Raw genomic sequence first — 20,270 nt, 5'->3', positions numbered from 1 at the left:
TCCTATTATCTCTTTCATCACCCTTCTTAATGTCCTAGTCTTTTTAGTGATTGTATACAACCACCTTGTTAAACTTGCATTTTCAAACAGATATAAAAATAACTTACTTTACAGGAATGTTTCTCAGTTTTGTCTTTTCAGCAGCCTGTAAACAGAAGAGGGGTGGGGGAAACAAACAGTTAAGCAACACACCAAAGCACAGCCAAGCCCCAGGAAAACATCAACTTGCAGATGCTCTTCAGAAGCGCACAGCCAGGCAGCCTGCCACCACCCGGGTGGAGGGATGCAGGAGCTGGACCCTTTCAGAGAGACAGCGCTACAGGTTTGAAATACTTCTGCCCCAGTTAGTGGTATCAGTGTGGCTTGTTTATTTTTAATGGCCGTGAGTGTTTCAGAACCACTTGTTCGGGGTGATTACTTCATTTCCTGCGCCGAGGTCTGGCCCCCTCTGTCACAAGCTATCTGTCCATAGCTGGAACCAGAACAACAACAGGAAAAAATAAAGGGAAGAACGGACTCCGTTTCCAAAACAGTTTTTATTCACCAGCAACAAAAAAGGATGACCAAATGTTCAGATCAATTTCCTCTTGTGAAACCTTTGAGAAAACACACTCCAAATCATCTAAATGAGTAAATCTTTGGGCCTCTCGGCCTGCACCACCTCAGACATGGAGTCTGGTTCCAGTTTATTGCTGAACCCATTGATCTGTGTACAGTCCATTTATCATTCATGAAAAGAGCCAGTGATCTTCACAGTATATTAGAAGAAACAACTCAGATCATCTGTCAACAGCCCTCTTATTTCTGTTTCCCTCTCCACGGGGATTTCATCTCCTTCGATTCTTCTTGAATTAAAATGTTGCTAAGCAACACAGCTGGGGGCACTGATGGCAGAGCCACACCAGTCTATCACACTGGTTAAGCTGCTCGAGATCTCAGAGGAGATTTTTTTTTTAAATGCTTCTGTGGTGTAATTATGTAATCTAAGACAACCTTGCATCCCTCCTCTGATTTTTTTTGGAATAGGTAAATAACGTTTTAATGCAAGAGGGCTTGAAATATCACCTTCAGATAAACCACTGTTGTTGTATCTTTTCAGAGAATTCCTCCTAGTGTTTGCAGAACCAGACTGTAATAGATTTAAATGTGGAAAGCGGTCAAATGGTTAGAGAGATTACAAGCACTGATAGCAGTGAAAGACAGAATTAAGACAACGGATCCATAAACCTATTATAGTAAGGAAAGTTTTAGTGCTTAATTACCTTCAGAGATATTTTTATAAAGCTTACCAAAACTGAAGGGTTTGCTGAGGACCTTTAACCTCTGTTATGCTTAGGGATGGGAATAAAATGGTTCTCACATAGGAACTGCTAATACTAGTGGTCCTGAAAAATGCCCACACAAGCCCTTGAGATGTTAAATCTTTTATGAAATCTGACTAAATTTCAAAACCTCTGGTACCTACACAACTGGGTTCCAAATGTTGCTGGAATGTGTTTTCCCATGGGCTTTACAATGGGGTTAGTTTTTCAAAATACCTGCTGTTTTGGTGCTTTTACCTCCAATCATAGGAAACACAAAATCTGTGTTTAAATCCATGGAAATCCCTAATAATGAGTTTAAAATCTGGAGAAAGAATTAGAGCTTGTGAGAGCTGGAATGGGGCAACACCAGTCTTCTGGGCTGGTTCCCAGTGTCTGAGGAAAAATGTTTCATTTGGATTATGTTTTCCATCTCAAGAATAAATCAATGAAAGCATGATAGGAAACAATTATATTAATTGTACAGTAGGATGGCTAAATAAAACACTTAAACCTCAGGAAATGCTAAACTTAAGATTGCACAAGTGTTACAGACCCAAACCTAATTATGTCCTCTCAAACAAGCTTATGATGAAATGGGGTCCCTGCCTCATTAATGAGATAATGTGAGTCGTGCCTCTTTCCAGTGATACTCTCCCAAATCTCCCTCTTTCTGTTGCCACATGTACGTGCAGTCAGAAGCATGTTATTAAGAAATCTTTCTGAGTAATAAATTACATGTAACAACACAAAAACGCTTTATTTTAAATGGATTAAAACACCATCAAAAATGGCACTTTGGTTTCCCAAGCCTCCCACTAAATGCCAAGTTTCAGTCCCATCCTGCAGAGAACTACGGTATTTTTAAAGCTCATAAACAGCCTTCCACAATGGCAGACGTGTTTTTTGACTATCCGGTGATATTTTGCTTGACCCTTCTATATACCAAATAGCTGGAGTATAATAATTATGAGTTCAAGCATGTGAAACTTGCATCTGAATCAGGTTTTTTTTCCTCTGAATTTTTAGAAAATCACTATGCAAAAAAATGGTAACAAAATACAGATAAAAAAAGAAAATAGAAGAGCAGAGACTGTCTAGGATCACAAGTAAATAATAATAATGCAGTCAATTCTAATACAAAGTAAGCGGAAGATATTCTGGAGAGCATGTGCATGATGGTGTGAGCTAAAATGTTTACATGAAAGATTAAAGAAGATGAAGATATTTCAGGGAGTGAGAACTGGCAATGTCAAAGTCATAGATATTAAAAGAGCAGAGCATAAACTGAATGTTTGATTTTTGACTACTTAGCTACATTGATGGCAACTGTTTACCCTGAAAAAAACGTGATAGCTTTAGGGAGAAAGAATTATAGATAGATATAGTTTATTTTCTTGGACCATGAACATTCTAGCACATTTTTTTCCTTGGATTTTTACATGGAAAACTCCCACATTTTTTTTCCTTTTGTTACCACAGGGAGGCACTTCCCTAACTCTTTAAGAAAAGCTACGTGCTGGAGAGACAGTGTCCTTCACACACATGCCAACTCATACAGAGTTTTAAAAAAAGATATTGCAAATGCTCAGGTTAATCTACATGACAGCCTAGTTTAATATTGGATGATCAAGCAACTGGTCATTTCCTATTACAAATGATTCAGTTTGCCTCTGAGTGGGACCATGGTGATGTTAAACACAGCACAGAATATATGTCAGTCATTCCGTCTGAGAAAGAGATGCAGGATCTGGTCTTCTGCTTTTATTTGTCTTGTAGGTGTTGCTCATTCATTTTTCAAAGCGGATTTGTTGCGATATCATGAGCATGCCCAGTGGCAGAAGATAAGGGAAGGCAAAATCAAAGTGACATTGAGTAACTCTACACATTAAGCTTTGATGCAGAAACATATTGTTTGAAAATACTTGGTGTGCAGCAGGTCTGTCAATTAGAGCTAATTATTTTTCTCTGATCAGGAAGAATGCAATCTTGTTTTAGGCAGGTTTCTTTGAAATGTACGTCTTTTATATAACGTCATTATAGGAAAATACTTCTTCCAAATTACTTTTTTTTCAGGGCTGCTTAGCTATTGACTCAAATTGTCTGTGTTGAGTAGTTCTCTCTGCTTTGATAATTAACTTTTGATCATTACTGAATTTAGCAGCTCTAGTTAGATGTGTTCAGAGCCATCCTCCTCAACTATTTCAGTGTTCATCGCCTTTAATCTTTGAACAAAATGATCTCATTGAGCCTCCATCAGTCTCGCTACTCAGTGAATAATTCCTGTTTCTCATCTTCATGACTGTTTGATTTGCTTTAGACTCAATGCCAGCTTTTGATTATTAATTTAAGATATTTCAAAGACAAACATGTTTTAAGAGTTATTTTTTCATTATGTATTCCTAGGCCTTCACACATAAGAAACTGGTTTTAACTCCACGATTCCTAAACTTCATGTATTAGAAGTAGTATATAGAAATAGAGCAGGTAGGAGGTCCCTAAACTTTGATACATATGCCCTGAGTGGGAGATGCTGCTGTGAAAGATTGGAATGAAACTGGACTGGTATAATGTAACATTCAATGGGTGTTAAGAGAATTACAACATGGGATCTTTGCTAATTTTGAGCTTGAAAACTTGCATTAAAATAATTTAGGATGATTAGAAAATGGAAGCCAGAGTGAACCAGACAATCATTACACTTTAATTTGTAATTTCCTTCTGGTGTTGGTGGTTTTTTTTGGTGTTTGGTTTTTTTGGTGTTTTGTTGTTTGTTTTTTTTTTTTCCCAGTTATGGCCTTTCCATAACTGTGCCTCTGCTCTCTAAGACCTTTTTTCAACAGCTGACTCTAGCATTGAATAAGAAGGAAGAAGATGAAGAATACATGAAAAGCAGTAAGATACAGAGGAACATCCATCAGAAAGTATTTGCCCAGGGACATTTTCCCATGACTTTTATAACTGTGAATGACTCCTACCTCTTACGTTGTATTACAACTGACTTTGGTGCTAGTTGTTTTAGCTTTAGTTCAAGAACCACCTGCACTGTGCTTTACTTGATCTACAGCATGGATATACCTATCAACTTATTTTGTTAGCAGGTATTTCAATATTACACAAAAGATTAAATATGGGAATAAACACAAACTACTTCCAGATTGTGCACAAGGATCTCAAAATGTGAAAAAAGGTGCTTTTCTTCATAGTATCAGTTACCACACTGGCTTTTGGATAGAAAGAACCAGAAACAGTACTGCAGTCAGTACAACTTTCCTGTATCACGAAGACTTGAGGAGAACTGACAAGAGGCTGGCTCAAAAATACCAAAGTAAAATAACTGGTATCTGCAGAAGGCAAATTAGATTTTTGGTCAAGTGTTACAGGGGAAGCATCTGTTATTCAAAGAAAATACATATTTTACACTGCATAACTGAAAATCCTGGATTTTCAGGGAAAAGTATTTGATTTCAAGAAAATGAGATTAGACAAAAAGTATTTTTTAAGAATCCCTCCTCACCCTCTTGATTCAGAAGCACTGATCCTACGGCAGCAATTGATGAGCCTCAAAACGTTTTTTAGGGTGAGACAGATGGCATTTCATGCACTCAAACATGTTGGCAGAAGAAGGAAGGCCTCGTGCTTTAAGTTCCTGCATAAACTGCTGCAAATCTAACAGGTTAATCTCCCAGTTTCTAACCAGCAATGTATGCTTGGGTGAATAGCTAAGCAACTCAAGACAAAGAAGTTTACAACCCACCATGCCATTCTCCTGTCCTGTAGGTTATACAAGAGACTTCTTGGAGACCCAATCCAAAAAAACCAAAGAAACTTTCCCTGTTAGTTGAGTTATATACATAGTTATATATACATATCTATATATCTATCTTTGTTTTACCATGATCTTATTTATACAGAATGCCTTACCTACGATCCTAAGTAACGAACTGAAAACTACTACTTACTTACTGTACTCTATTGTGCTCTGATTCTGTAATGATACAGTTCATGCTAACTACACTTCCTCTGCAGGAGAAGAACACAGTGTGCAGCAAACAAACCACCCAGAACTGTGCTAGGAGTTAGAAAGCCCAAACCCGAGGGCTGAAGGATTAGCATGTGATGATACATGCACAAATATGTGTTGTGTTCCATTATTTTTTTTTCTTCTTTACTTCATTGGTTACACTCTCCTCTACCTGTCCCCTAATGTCAACAGAGGATATTGTATTTCTTTCTTGCTAATTGCCTTTGACGTGAAGTTGGCAACCTTGTATTTGAGATTCTGTGTGTGATGTTCCGGGTCAGTCTCACCTCGAGGACAAAAAGCCCGATGTTACTATATCTAGGACCAAAACCCAATAGAGAATATGCTCGCCTCGTCATGTATTTTTAAAAAATTAGTATTTTTCCTTCAGAAGCCAAAGATGTGAGATGGATCTGTTAAAATAATTTTTTTGAAATATCAAGTCACCAAGCATGTGTTATGTACAAATCAGAATGGTTCATTGAACTCTCACTGTGTATGAACCACAGAGAGCTTCTCATCATTGCTTTGAGCAATGCAATAACCTTCATGGCTTCAGAGATGTTCAAGAATACTTAAAATACTGGAAATTTAATTTCAATTGGGGCAGTGGAGGCTGGGTAAAATGAAAACCAGAGTTTAGGTGACCAGATCTAAAACAGTCTTTCTGTGGACCAGGAGTCACCTTCACCCTTGATGTAAGTGAACTGGCTTTATCTAAGCAACAACACCGATATATTTGGGCTTCTGTCAGCACTTTTTCACAAATTCCTACGTTTCCATCAGGCCAATGGTGGAAATCAAACTAAGGAAGTGTGCAGTGAAAAATGTGGCCACTTCCCATTCTTGAAGGACTATTCCATATTTGTTTAAAAAATGGAGAAAAGAGCTGCACACACTCAGTGCGTACTTCACTCTGAGGAGCACTTGTTGCTTGTGTATACGCAGCTGAGCTGGTTTTAAATCAGCTAGTGTGGGTAGTATGGTTGTTGTTGCTTTTGTCACACAGGCTTCAGTCTTTGCTGAACTTTACAAAACAACCTGTCAGTGAATGGACTTCAGAGTTTACTCACATAACACGTATGCTCATTTTAGAACTTCAGTACCAATGTACCTTGACAGCAGAGGCTTGAAACAGTGCCTAGTTCCCCAAGTATTTTGATATAAGCTGGATTCTTTCAAAAATGCTTTTGATGGGAAGTTTCTAACTGTATTAATTTTGACTCCTCTGTCCAACACAGCAGAAATTGTAAGATGACATTACAAATTCTACTGATTTACTTTGGTAGTCCTACAAAACACTGTCAAGTTGCTTTACAAATGCTAATCAATGTCTCATGAAGCCTAGTAGATTTAAATGCTCTGATAATACTAACTGACTTGGTCATTGCCAAGTTCTATGGCAGAAAAAAGAACTCCTGGCTAGAGTTAGGCTTGATTTTTAATGAGAACTGTTTTATCTGGAAAAAAAATATACAGCCCTGGTGACAGAAAAAAGTTGGGAAAATTGTACTGAATTGTCCATGTTTCAGAAATAAAAATATTAAATTGAAATTCTCACTTGAAACATAATTTCCTAGCAAACAATTTGTTACAAAGTCATTGCAAATGACCCAGGCTTAGTGGATGATAATCCTACTATAAAAATATAAACATCTAGCTAGCAATAAAACTCAGTATTTGCCATTGTCTTATTTACTCACACTTTTTTTTAATACATGTGTTTGGTTCAATGCTCCAGATGGCAAATAAATAAAAAAAAAAATCTATTCCTTGTTTGGTTTACTCCATAGCTGCATTTCAACATGTTAATGACATGATTAAAAATATTGAGGAGGCAAAAGAAACAGAGTAAAGGTCTGGAAACATTTGTAAGAAAAACAAAAAGTCTCTCTAAACTTCCTTCAAGAAATAAGCAGCAAAAGGCTAGATTCAAAGAATATTTTGTGACCTCATTGCGCAGCTGCAGGCAGTCTCCAAGCCTGTGCACTCCTCTGTTTCTGAGTTCAAACAGACAAAGAACAATTCTTTGTATCTCCATCCCTGAAAGTTACCTGAACAGTGCTGGTATTTTAGGTCTTATAATAATGTGTAGCTTTAGCCTGCAATGTCTGATTGTTACTTTTGCAATGTTCACGCATTATAACTTGCTGTGTCGAAATGGAAAGGAGTACAGGGAGATATCTCAGAAGCAGCCCCTTGTACTGCTGCTCATTTGCAGTTTATGCCCTTAGATTTTCTGTTGTGGCAAAGGCCTTCATCTCATTCCTTCATGAGTTCGACCTGTCCTTAGTTTCTTCCCTACTCTAAATCAATGAACAGTTGCCTAGACTTGAGAAGCAAAAGGGCAGAGTCAAAGAGTACCAGCAGTGGCAGTGCTGGGAAGATGTGAACTGATGTTGCTATTGTTAACACCACCCATTAATTTCCAGCACAGGACTAAAGACTTTAAGGATTTTAATTTATACTGAACGCTACATCTACACTAAATGTTAAATCTATTACAAACAGGCAGCAGAGGTAACAGAGGCAAACACATGAAATAACTCTTTGCTGACCTTGGTCTGGTTTACTACATTGCTCAGATGACTTAGCCAATTACTAAATTGAACAGCTCCAAAAATTATACTTAATAGTATTGCCATGGAATTGGTAATTTTGTAAAGCAGGCATGCTCTCTGTGAGAGCACCCTGCCCAAATCAATTGCACTGTCACACTGTGGTCCTGACCTGTCCCTACCAGCAGGCAGAAGGTCTGTTCTGGGAAGATTCACCCTGCTGGCACAGAATGGAGCACCTTCAACCCCAGCAAACCTTGCAGTGGCAGATTAATTCATCCTAAGAAAAATTAAGGTGTTTAGCTCTCATTACTGTTCTCCTTCTGGAATGCCTCCAGGGGAGATCAACTTTCACTTCTTCCCCCCTTATTCTGGCTGACAGAAGCTAATTACTGGATTTATCATGTCCTTTTCATCACCTACTTTACGCTTGTTCTGGCCACTTATGAGTCCCTCCTTCAGACTTCTGCAACGCCCCCAGTCTCAAAGCCAGCGCTAGCACTATCCTCCACAAGTGTAAAAAACTCCCAAGAATTTAGATTTTCAAGTTCACAGACAGTTGCTTGGGCTTCTACAAAAGAGCGGCGCTGCAGATGGCCAGCATAAGAAAGCCAGACACTTTCTTTACCAAAATGCTTCACAAGGCATTCATGATAAAAATCACACTCCCTTTTTGAGGAGAAAAGGGAGATAAATGTTTCCTATGTGGTCAGATTAGTGACTGTTGAGCACTGAGATGGCCTGCAGATATCACAGACTTCAGATTTATTTTTATAGGACAGTATGGTCAAGTCTGGCTTTTCTCTTAACAGCAACAACGCTGGTATCAATCAATTATCTCACCTGCTGCTACCTCTGTTTGCTGCCAAAACAATACAGGGCTTTTGCATAAGTGGCATACATAGTAAGAGGCCCTGGGGAAATATATTTTTCCTCCGTGCTTATAATAAAGACTCCTTTACAAAATGATGTGTGCACCAGCATGCACACACACAGAGTGCATGACCCATCCTGTGGACTCAAAGCTGCAACTCCCCCCTCCCTCCGACCCCAAATAGGCTGACAGATCTCCAGCATCTGGTCCTTATGGCTGTACTGAGGAACAACCAGCCTTTCCACTGCTACTTCATTAGTGATGGAGGCATCAGGTCTTTCTAACGCTTCTCCTTCAGGTGAATGACGTCTTATGGTATGGCTGACAGAGCTTGGCTGCTTCAGGCTGGTGGCATAAGAAACTAAACCCAAGAGAAGCACCTGGAAGCACCTGTTTAAGGAGCGCTGAGGGGCTACCTGAAGTGCTTGCTTACTCGTGGGGAAATGAGGACTTCTTGCAGCTATATTTATTCATCTTTTCAGCTAAGGCATTTCATTCCCCCTTTGTAAGGGCTGCCTGCCTGCTTGCCAGTATTTTCTTTTCCTGTATTATTTTGTTGACTGCAGCAGAGGGTCTTTGAGACACTGAGCTACCAGTGCATATTAAGCAACTCAAGGAAAAGGCAAGTCAGTGGGAGGGATGGGGCTCCTCCAGCTCCTGTGCTGGTCCAGGCAGCTGTAGCCCCAGAGCCCAAGTAAGAACAAGGCTGCAAACCGCAGGGACAACCCGATTATTGCTGATCTGTAGTACTGTGCATTATATAGCAACCATTTGTCCTGAGAGTTGTATTAATCCCCTTCCTCACTGATGGATGACCTCCACAATAACAACATGTGCAGAAACAATTACATGAGATTCCGTGAATGTGAATAAGTTAAAAGCTTTTGATAACACTGTATTTTAGTGGTATGCCATGTTTTTCACTCATAACTGCAGTAAGCTCAGCTCAGACCTGAGTGGTTACTGAAAGCTTCTGCTGATAATAAGTAAATATATGATACAAACCTACATCATTACCATGTGAATTATGACCTTAGACATGTCAGCCATCAAATCTCTTATTACCAAAGATTTGTCTAACGGAAGCTGGAATATTAATTTTACACAGTTGATGATATATGCTTGTTTCAACTAGTGTTGTGCAGAATAAAATAATTTGAATATCAATTAAAATGGACTGAGGTTGCAAGAAGAGACATATCTTCACAGAATGATTTTTCATGGTTATAGACTGACAAGGTTGGAGAATGACTGTATTATCCTAATAGCTTCTGTTTTCATTAATGGCTTAATGAAAACATTTCCCCACAATTATAAAACATAACTGTAGATCTTAAACACTGGAATGTGGGTTCTTTATCAAAACACATGCTGCTGTGGCTACACTGATGCTGCCTCACTCTGGGATTTCAATGAAACCCAATGACAGATAAACTGTTTACATTAAAAGACTCTATCAAAGTTATTTTGCACCTAGTTTCATCCTAATCCATCTGATTTTTCTATAGCTTTGACAAGATGACCTCTCTCACTGTGTGTGCAGTATTGATGTCATTACTGAAGAGCTGTTCTTCAGCCTTTCTGCTGATAACAAAGTAAATGGAAATGTAGAGAAACCTTGCGGAGGTAAACATCTTGTTCAGGATCCAGCTAAAAAAAGGGGAAAATTACAACAGGAAAGGATATGTGTTGTTCCAAGGGAAGTGGTCCCTGTTCCACTTTAAAAAGTGTTTACATGATATGATGAAAACATATTGTATCTGAGAGTTTCATAAACTTTAAAAAAATTTAACTTGAGTAAGTGCTTTGAAAGCTCGGTGTGCCTTAGAAGAATTCAAAGCTCAGCCTATGGCTGATCACCTTTTCAGACTCAGCTACAAAGTCAAACATTTTGTATGTAATTACCTAATCTAACCTAGCAAACAAGATCCTTGTTTATGTAAAATACAAATGATAGAGTAGGGCCATGGATTATATGCATGTCTTGTGTTTGTATGGTTATCAGAGAAGGGGCAATTGCAGTGGCAATCATTAAGGGAAGGAGGGGATAAAAAACAAACTGAAAAGAAAAACATCTTATTGATTTGTTCTGCCAAAACCACTATACACATAAAATACTGAAAATGGAGCAGGTCTGTAACTACTATCAAAGTTTCTTGGGTTCAAAACCACACAGAACACTAGCAATGTTCTTTAAATTAAGTACGCATTTCAAAGGTTAACAGGACTATTCCTTAGGCAGAAGAACAAAGAGGAGCTGGTTAAAGAAAATTGGGTACACCACAGCTACTTAAAATACTGTATCCAGGCACAACTCATTTGGATGCCTTTGAGCTCAAAGCTAATTTGAATTATACAGAGGTGCTTTAAAGAACAAAAATACTAACCTGTGTTTTATCTAAGCTCTTTTAGCTGAACCCAGCTACTAATTAAAAATCTTCACTACTCTTCCTAATTTCTGATGTATTTTTTTAACAGAGTAATAAAGCCGTTTAAAAGCTCTGTCCTTCCTCACAGAGGAGTGTTAACATTAGCATCTCTGAAATGCCTTGTCATCTAATGGTTTTACTAATAATATGTCTGTCATCTGCCTTGACTGTATCACTCGTAGGCAATCTAAAAATATTGTGCAGTAAGACTTCTGAATGCAATATTGATGCATATGCCAACATTCCTCTTGGTGACAATACTAGAAGAGTTTAAAATCCAGGCAATGCTCAAATGTAACAATACCTCTCAAATAATACATGAAACAGATGTGAACCTGGTATTGTAAATATGAGACATAAAAATCTATTGGGTTGGTCAGTGTGCATATTAAAAACCATTCAAGTAGGTCAAATTGTGGATAACAAAACTTTAAAGACAGCAATTTTAATAAAACTGTCAATACAATTTTCTTTGTAAAAACATTTGACACTGATTATGCTGCTTATATTGAAAGAGAAACACAAGGTCTATATCTTTGGATCTTTTATTGAACTGTGAGCACAGCATCAATAACTGCTTCTCAGCTGTAAATGAAAATTGATTCCAGATCTAACCTGTTGTTTTTTGTGTGCCTTTAATCCCAAATCACCCACAATGAGACATAAGAATCAGCATTTTGTCTATGGGACGAAGCATGTGGCCAGTTCCAAAGTGTCTACACTGATGATACTGTGGGGTGTGTTCACATGTGTTAGATGCAGGCGGTAACTGCCGTCTCTCTAAGTGAGTCCCCAAAAGTGATGATGGGAGTTTACAGTTGGGGTGGAGTGACTTGTAAGCTGCCTCATGCTCTATTGCCATGATTGGTATGGTCCAAAACTTTACAGATCTGAAGTCTGAAGGGACCTGCAACGAACATCTTACTGGACCTCCTACATGTCACAGCCCAAAGAAATTCACTTGACTTCTGTATCAAGCTCACAATTGCCAGAAGTCTAAAAGGATAGGGGAACCACAAGGTTTCCATGCAATTTGCAGCTGTTTGGCACTAGTAGTTTGGATTTCTAGTCAGCTCTCACTTGTTGAAGCCTCTTACGCCCTCTGGGATGAAATCAAAGTGTATAGCCTCCTTTCAGGAATCTTCTTGGCGATACATTGGTAGGCCATATACATGCATGCTTTAACCAAAAAAGACCTAACACATTAAGGAGGGTTCACTGGATCAGGTTTATAACTCTTAGATACAATTTCCAGTTATTAAAAATCCTGTTTGAAAAGCAAATGTTAAAAGTAGGCAGCATATTCAGTAACAGCCTTGCTAATACTACCTAATAATAAATACCTTTCATTGACTTCAACCTGGTAGCTTTCATCTTAACCAGAAAACAGGCATAACTTCTTAATTAATTATATGACTGACTAGAGCTATCATGTGTATTGTGTTTCTCCTCAGCAGCGGGGAGAAAAGGAAGGAGATGTTTAACACCTAAAAGAGCACGAGATCCATGGACCCTTAAATAAATGCAATACTGATCAGAAACGTGTGCTCATTCAGAGGAGTGAGACAGTAAGACAGAAGAGCTTTGTTTCTTGCAGACAAACTTCTAACAATCTTCCACCATGACAAATGGACTACTGGTAGTCTCAGAAGACAGGCTGATAGATCAAACTCTTTCCACATACTATAGACATTCACTAAAAGTTGAGATCAAGGTGCATTTATGGATCAGTGTCACTACCGCCCCTGCTGTGTAAAGATTGAAGGGTCCCTACCAATTCCTAAAGGACAAATCCTAGGGCTCCCTACCGACCATCATTCTCAAAGAGTTTCAATTTCCTTGAAATATGAGCAGAAAAAAACCCCAAAAAACCAACAACTTGGTTTTTACATACTGTGTTTCTATTAATAAAAACGATTAAATGCTAGCTCATGCTTCATATTGTAAAAGCCTATAGTAAAAAAAAAAATAACAGAAAGATTGTAAAGAAAATTATTCCATTTCCTCACAGAAATGTTGCATATACTGTTAGAATGGTTTTGAGCTGAGAGTTTTAATCTTTTATCTCCCTGTCAGAATGCACACATGTGTACAGCTGAATTACAATGGCCATTTGACTGCAAAAACTTTATGTTAAAAGAACAAAAAATAAAAAAAAAATTCAAACCTTGCGCTTCACAGCTGAACATTCAAAACTGTAAAATTCACATATTCTAATTGCCTTGATCTGTCCCTCATGAATGAATATTTTAAATACCTCTTGAAAAAAATACTTTGCAGTCAAAAACCATTGCAGTTACGTTGTTGATGATTATGTCTCTGACCAGTGGGCCAGATCAACTTTTCCTTCTGCTTCCAATACGCTCTCTTTAAAGAGATATGGCAGAAGCTGCTAAAGGGTGAAAGCACTGCCAGTGTAATGCGGAAGTGATGCAGCAGAGCTATGCTACTCAGCTTTGCAAGGTCTTAGTCTGGGATGCAATGTGTGACAAAACTCAGGACAGACGCATAGTCATGCATTCAGTTGCATGCATAAGAAAAGCTAACCTAAAAAGCTGCAGGATTCTTTCCTGTAATGTGTATAAGTTTGTCTATAACCCTCTATTTGTAATACAAATAGGAGATTCAACCATACTTATGTGGGGCACATAGAAAAGGTGGTTTCCATTGAAATGCAGGGCATTTAAGAAATATGCTCAGTGTACTTCCCATCCAGCCAGTTAATTTATTTTTTTATGTGATTGGAAGTGTTCATGCTTAGAATCCCTAAAGATACAGACCATAATCTGTTTCTTAAGAAGGTATTTGGGAGAGTTTAGGAGATTTGAATAAATTCTAATCACTTAGAATGAGATGAAGTTCACACTGCCAAAAGGGTACAGGTGGAGCTGGTGGAAGTGCTCACCGAGCCACTCTCCATCAACCAGCAGCCCTGGCCAACCGGGAAGGTCCCAGCTGACTGGAAGTCAGCAAATGTGGCACCCACCTACCAGAAGGGCGGGGAGGAGGATCCGGGGAACTACAGGCCTGTCAGCGTGACCTCGGTGCTGGGGAAGGTTCTGGAGCAGATCATCCTGAGTGCCGTCACACGGCACGTGCAGGACAATGGGGGATCAGGCCCAGCCAGCGTGGGGTTATGGAAGGCAGGTCCTGCCTGACGAACCACATCTCCTTGTGTGACAAGGTGACCTGCCTAGTGGCTGAGGGAAAGGCTGTGGCTGGTGTCTGCCTGGGCCTTAGCGAAGCCTTTGGCACCGTCTCCCGCAGCGTCTCCCGGAGACACCGGCTGCCCGTGGCCGGGGCGGGTGTGCTCTGCGCTGGGCTAAGAGCTGGCTGGGCGGCCGGGCAGAGCGTGGTGGGGGATGGGGTGACATCCCGCTGGCGGGGGCACACGGGGTGTCCCCAGGGCTCAGCGCTGGGGCCGGCCCTGTTTGATATCTTTATCAACGACCTGGATGAGGGCACTGAGCGCACCCCCAGCCGGTCTGCGGAGGACACCAGGCTGGGGCAGTGCTGCCCTGCGGGGGGGCAGGAGGCCCTGCCGGGGGTCTGGGCAGGCCGGGCGAGGGGCCCAGGCCGGCTGTGTGAGGTTCAACCCGGCTCCGTGCCGGGCCCTGCCCGTGGGGCACAGCAGCCCCAGGCAGCGCTGCAGGCTGGGGCAGGGGGCTGGGAAGGTGCCCGGCGGGAAAGGGGCTGGGGGGGCTGGCTGGGCCGGCTGGGCAGGAGCCAGCCCTGTGCCCAGGTGGCCACGGGGGCCAGCAGCAGCCTGGCTGGTGTCAGGAACAGTGTGGCCAGCATGGCCAGGGCAGTGCCCGTCCCCCTGTGCTGGGCCCTGGTGAGGCCGCCCCTCGAATCCTGTGTTCAGCTTTGGGCCCCTCACTGCCAGGGGGACGTGGAGGGGCTGGAGCGTGTCCAAAGGAGAGCAACAAAGCTGGTGAAGGGTCTACAGAACAAGCCAGGGGCAGGTGAAGGAACTGGGGGTGTTTCGCCCGGAGAAAAGAAGACTCAGAGAGGATCTTATCACTCTCTACAACTACTTGAAAGGAGGCTGTAGCAAGGCAGGTGCTGGTCTCTTCTCCCAGGTAAGAAGTGTCAGGAGAAGAGGAAATGGCCTTAAGTTGCACCACAAGAGGTTTAGATTGGATAGGAAGAAAAGTTTCTTCAAGCATTGGAACAAGCTTCCTTACAGAAGTACCATCCCTGGAGGTGCTTAAAAGACATGTAGATGTGGTTCTTAGGGACAGGGTTTAGTGGCGGACTTGGCAGTGCTGGGTTAATGTTTGACTCAATGATCTTAAAGGTCTTTTGCAACCTGACAGATTCTATGATGCTATGAAAAGGAAAAAGATTTTCTGTATACTATAACATTTTGAGAAAGTACATGAACAATCCTTATTGTGCTCTCTTGTCTGCCTGCAGGTTATGCTGTGAATGGTACTACTGGAAAGTCACACAGAGTTTCAGTGCAGTCTGAGGCTTCCTCCGGCTCAGGCACATTACCACCACATAAGGATTCAGCCCCCGAACTGGAACCAATGTGACACTGTTCATGCATGTGACGCTGCCTTTGGGTACCACTGATGTTTTGAGAGCTATCAGTACTCCACTGAGCAGTGTAGGCATAACAATGTCTTTTCTGCTTGGGAATAACATCAGAGATGACACCTATTCATGTCAGTGAGGGCTTTTCGTTTGATGTCAGTAATACTGGCCTAGGTATTTGCTTCTTCATTCAGCAATGATACATGATTACATCTTAGCAGTGTAAATTGGTAATAATTCTACTTAACTCACTAGAAAACTACTACTATAGGATAACAAAAGTAACTCCTACCTGGTAATATATTTCCATTTCTGTATCTTGGGTATCTTGGTATCACAGTGTTAGTTTATAAGACTATTTGGGCAAGTTTCTAATAGCACAGGAAACCTCCCGGTTTTATAAGTCATCGTGTTTGTACAGCAGCGCACTGCACAGGTACAGGCTTTTAATCCTTTGGCTTCAGATGAGAATGCTAGTCTAACTTGGTGCTAGAAAATATTGACTTGTATGATAAGTGGTCAGCTGATACCAAAAGGCACATCTTTTCTGACATAACACTAAAGGATGGAATAGTTAGGTTGAAGGAGAACATTTAGATGGTTTAAAAATAATTAAGAAAGAAAGATCGACTTATAATTAACCTTTCACAGGCTGAACAGATGATCTTATGCTGAATTATAGCATTACCTTTCTCTGTGTTGCAAATGTTTAAACATTTGAGCCTACTGCATATATAAAGTAACATGAAGGATGAATTTAACCCAAAGTGTCCTTTTTTTGTCCTGATAAGAATGTTGAGAATATGAATTTCACCAGCTGTTTCCCAGCATTATCCATAAATATTTATAAAGTGGGAAGGATAAGAATGACATGAGACAGTTTTCAGAAAATTATTCTTAATTAACATCCCAAATAGTTTGAGAGACTTCCAGTATTGATTTACAGCTGCACACCGAGGATTTTCACTTCACAAATGGGAATCACTGGATTACTGACTATGGACTCCCAGCCTGTTAGTCATTGGCTGGAACAAAGCTTATGGACTCAGTCTTCTTAAGTGCAATTGTAGAAATGAATTGCAAAGTGCAAACCAACTCTGCGGTTGTGTTGGTGGTCTGTTGTGGTCATTTTACACCCACTTCCAAAAAGGTCATCAATTTCAGAAATTGAGTGTGAAACAAGTGGAGGCTGTTCCACAGATAGTTTGGTATAATGGAGGATAGAAACTCACAGCATATTAGGTATTCCTGGGTGATGCCATATGTGGTCTCTAATTCCAAGGCTAGTAAGTCATATTCTAGTTTTGTTTAACCCACTTCACAAAGTCAATTCATCAAAATTGACAAAATGCATTCCTATCTGAGAGTAAGTTTCCTCCCACACAGATTCTATGTGCAAGCAAGATTTAAGCTAATGGATTCTACAGCATTCCAGAATGCTTTTGATGCAAAAATAGTAAACCAACATGAACATGCAATCACATTCAACTGATGAAAGAACTTTGTCAGGTTATACGGTCTATGCACTTAGGTCAGATGTGTTTACCTGTTCATTGTCATCTTCATCACTGCTGAGTTTCAGATCATCCTCAAGCATTCTGAAAAAAAGAGACAACAGAGAATTACATTTAATGAAGTAACTTTATATACAATGGGTTGAATTTCCCCTTCAGCAAAGTCAGAGGAAAAAATCCCTTTCAATTCAACAACAGCAAAATCAGATCTGGGATAAGTAAACGGATGGATACCCCACATATGTCTGCATTAGTCCTTCTGTGTGATGCTAGGTAAGAACAAATGACTTTCAGGCTCATCCATCATAAAGTCTGGCAGTCAGCTCCTCTTTCATGCCCTCTTATTTGCACATTGTCTCACAGTGATTTGTCCATATATAACATTTTTCTGAATTTCTAAATTTATTTATAAATTATTTTATTTCTAAATCAGTAGTGTATTTCTAAATCAGAAGGTGCCAGGGAAATTCAGCTCTGAGACTGCTAAAAACTGAAAAAAAATGTCCTCCATGTTTCATTATTGATCTAGGGCATCACTGATCTTCTTTCAGGCCAGTACCAATCCCCGTCTCATCAAACTGAGAATGAGAGTGGAGAATAGCAAGAGGAGGAGGAGCTTGTTTGAGGTTTGATGGGACCTCACAGTTGCTAGTATCTGAAGGCAGAGCAAATGTTTTCCAAGCTAGGAATCTGCTAATTCATATTCCCATTTTTACATATATATTTTTTCAAAATAGAAAGAAATCTCACATAACTGCTCCCTGCCTTTGGTTAAAGGGTGAGGAAACTCCTAAAAGACATGGCTGTTCCAATGCCTCCTTCCTTTCCTTCGGTAGATGTAAGAGTGGAATAATGCCTCATCTTATATTACTATTTTTATTTTTAAGCCAAGAGTTGGGTATGGCAAAACACATGGGGTATGAAACCATATTATTTGCTGTGACATCTTTCCAGAAAAGGTATCTTCTTTTGAGGTCTGCCTATCTAGAGAGGCATGGCTAGCGGCCACCAAATACTCTCCTGTACAGCTTCCCACATATTCACGCTTTTATCAGGTGGTCCTCTTCAGAGCTGATATTCCTTTGGGCACACTTCTAACTCACACCCATCTTTTAACCTTGACACATTCTCTTATCACAGATGATGTATGAATGAATTGGCACATCCCATCCAGATCCACTGCGACAGCCACTAAAATTGCCGAGCTTCCTTTCTCCCAGCCTGAGCTCCTTCACCCATGGCAGGAGGCTTGCAAATTGCAATTACTGTTTCCTTTCTGCCTTGATGGAGACTGAAGTCTATGATTTTTTATTGTTAGCCTTTAAAGAACTGTAGCAATCAATGGATGTTCTGTTTGGAAGAGGTTTTTCCTTTGTTTGAAGACTACCGGTAAATCATGGATGCCTTGTGGTATAAGGAATTTTAAAGAAGGGACAATAATCCCAGGGTGGAAATACCAGAAGATTTGAAGCCATGCTCATGCTCTTAAAAGGAAAAAGTGCAAGGAGATCTTTAAACCAGTTTGTAAGTCATCTGTCTTTCAGTGACCTCTGTTGTCGGGCAGCTCAGTGTTTACAAAGTATCTGGACACATAACCACTAGTCATTAATGTCTTGATAAACGGCAGATGCCTCCCTGTAATATGTGAACCCATAAAAGTAAGACTGTAGCATGGATAAAGAATCTTCTAAAAGTAAGAATTTGTGGTGGGTTGACCTTGGCTGGATGCCAGGTGCCCACCAAAGCTGCTGTATCACACCCCCTCCTCAGCTGGACAGGGGGCAGAAAATACAATCAAAGGCCTGTGGGTCGAGATAAGGACAGGGAGATCATCAAGAATTACTGTCACGGGCAAAACAGACTCAGCTTGGGGAAATTAGTGTAATTTATTGCCAATCAAATCAGAGTAGGGTAATAAGAAATAGAACCAAATCTTAAAACACCTTCCCCCAAGCCCCTCCCTATCTCCCAGGCTTAACTTTACTGCCAGTTTCTCTACCACCTCCCCTTGAGCAGCACAGGGGGACAGGGAATGGGGTTTGCTACCAGTTCATCAGACATTATTTCTGCTGCTCCTTCCTCCTCAGGGAGAGGACTCCTCACACTCTTCCCCTGTCCCAGGTGGGTCCCCCTGTGGGGCTCAGCCCTTCAGGCCCAGCTGGCCTCAGGGGGGTCCCCGTGGGGTCCCCAGCCTGGGCTGCTCCCCGTGGGGCCACAGGCCCTGCCAGGAGGTGCCCCAGCACCACTGCCGGGGGTCACGGCTCCTGCGGGCACCCCCTGCCCCAGGGTGGTCCTGCCCGGGTTGCTGGGGGTGGTCTGCTCCACCACAGGCCTCCACGGGCTGGGGGCACAGCCTGCCCCACTGGGGCTGCACCACGGGCTGGGGGCACAGCCTGCCCTGCCGGGGGCTCCCCATGGGCTCCCGGGGAATCTCTGCTTCAGTGCCTGGAGCCCCCCCGGCCCCCTCCTGCCCTGGCCTGGGGGGCTGCAGGGCTGCTGCTCTTGCGTAGTCTCTCTCCTCTCTCCAGCTGCTGTTGCGCTGCAGTTTTTTCCCTTTGTGGAATGCGTTATCCCAGAGGCGCTACCACCACCACTGACGGGCTCGGCCTTGGCCAGCAGCGTTGGCTCTATCGGACATGGGGGAAGCTTCTGGCATCTTCTCACAGGAGCCATCCCTGCAGCTCCCTACAACCAAAATCTTGCCAAACAAACCCAATACAGAGTTTGTCAGGAAATATTAACCTTTAGAGGCCTGGACTTTGGTGATAAACAGGAACTTTTAATGTTGTTTATCTAGCAGACACCTTCATTTGTTTCCCCAGTGTCATTACTTGCTGGGCCATTCTCAGTGTATTGCTGTACCTCAGTCTATCCACAGTTCCCCGATTGTTATCTGCAAGTCTCATTACACACCAGAAGGACAATACCCCCAGGAAACCGAGACCATCTTCATACAAGACTATATCATTCTGACTCTTAACTCTAATTCAATTCTACACTCCTCCTTTTAAACCTACATCTCACTTTA

General features: G+C 41.2%; 1 protein-coding gene across 2 annotated transcripts in view; it reads right to left on the bottom strand.

Annotated features, from left to right (window-relative positions):
* AFF2 (ALF transcription elongation factor 2) overlaps positions 1-20,270 on the bottom strand; it is a 351,165-nt gene that overhangs the window by 84,814 nt on the left and 246,081 nt on the right. For both annotated transcript variants that reach the window (XM_056360134.1, XM_056360135.1), the window contains exons 8-9: positions 17,275-17,326; positions 108-145 (exon numbers count right to left, since the gene is read on the bottom strand). In XM_056360134.1, the coding sequence (XP_056216109.1) occupies positions 108-145; positions 17,275-17,326 (90 nt within the window). The remainder of the gene's footprint in view (positions 1-107; positions 146-17,274; positions 17,327-20,270) is intronic.

Source organism: Falco biarmicus, chromosome 14, assembly GCF_023638135.1.
Source record: "Falco biarmicus isolate bFalBia1 chromosome 14, bFalBia1.pri, whole genome shotgun sequence".
NCBI classification, from domain to species: domain Eukaryota; kingdom Metazoa; phylum Chordata; class Aves; order Falconiformes; family Falconidae; genus Falco; species Falco biarmicus.
Note: the sequence above shows the minus strand (reverse complement) of the source record. Positions and strands in the feature narration are given on the sequence as shown.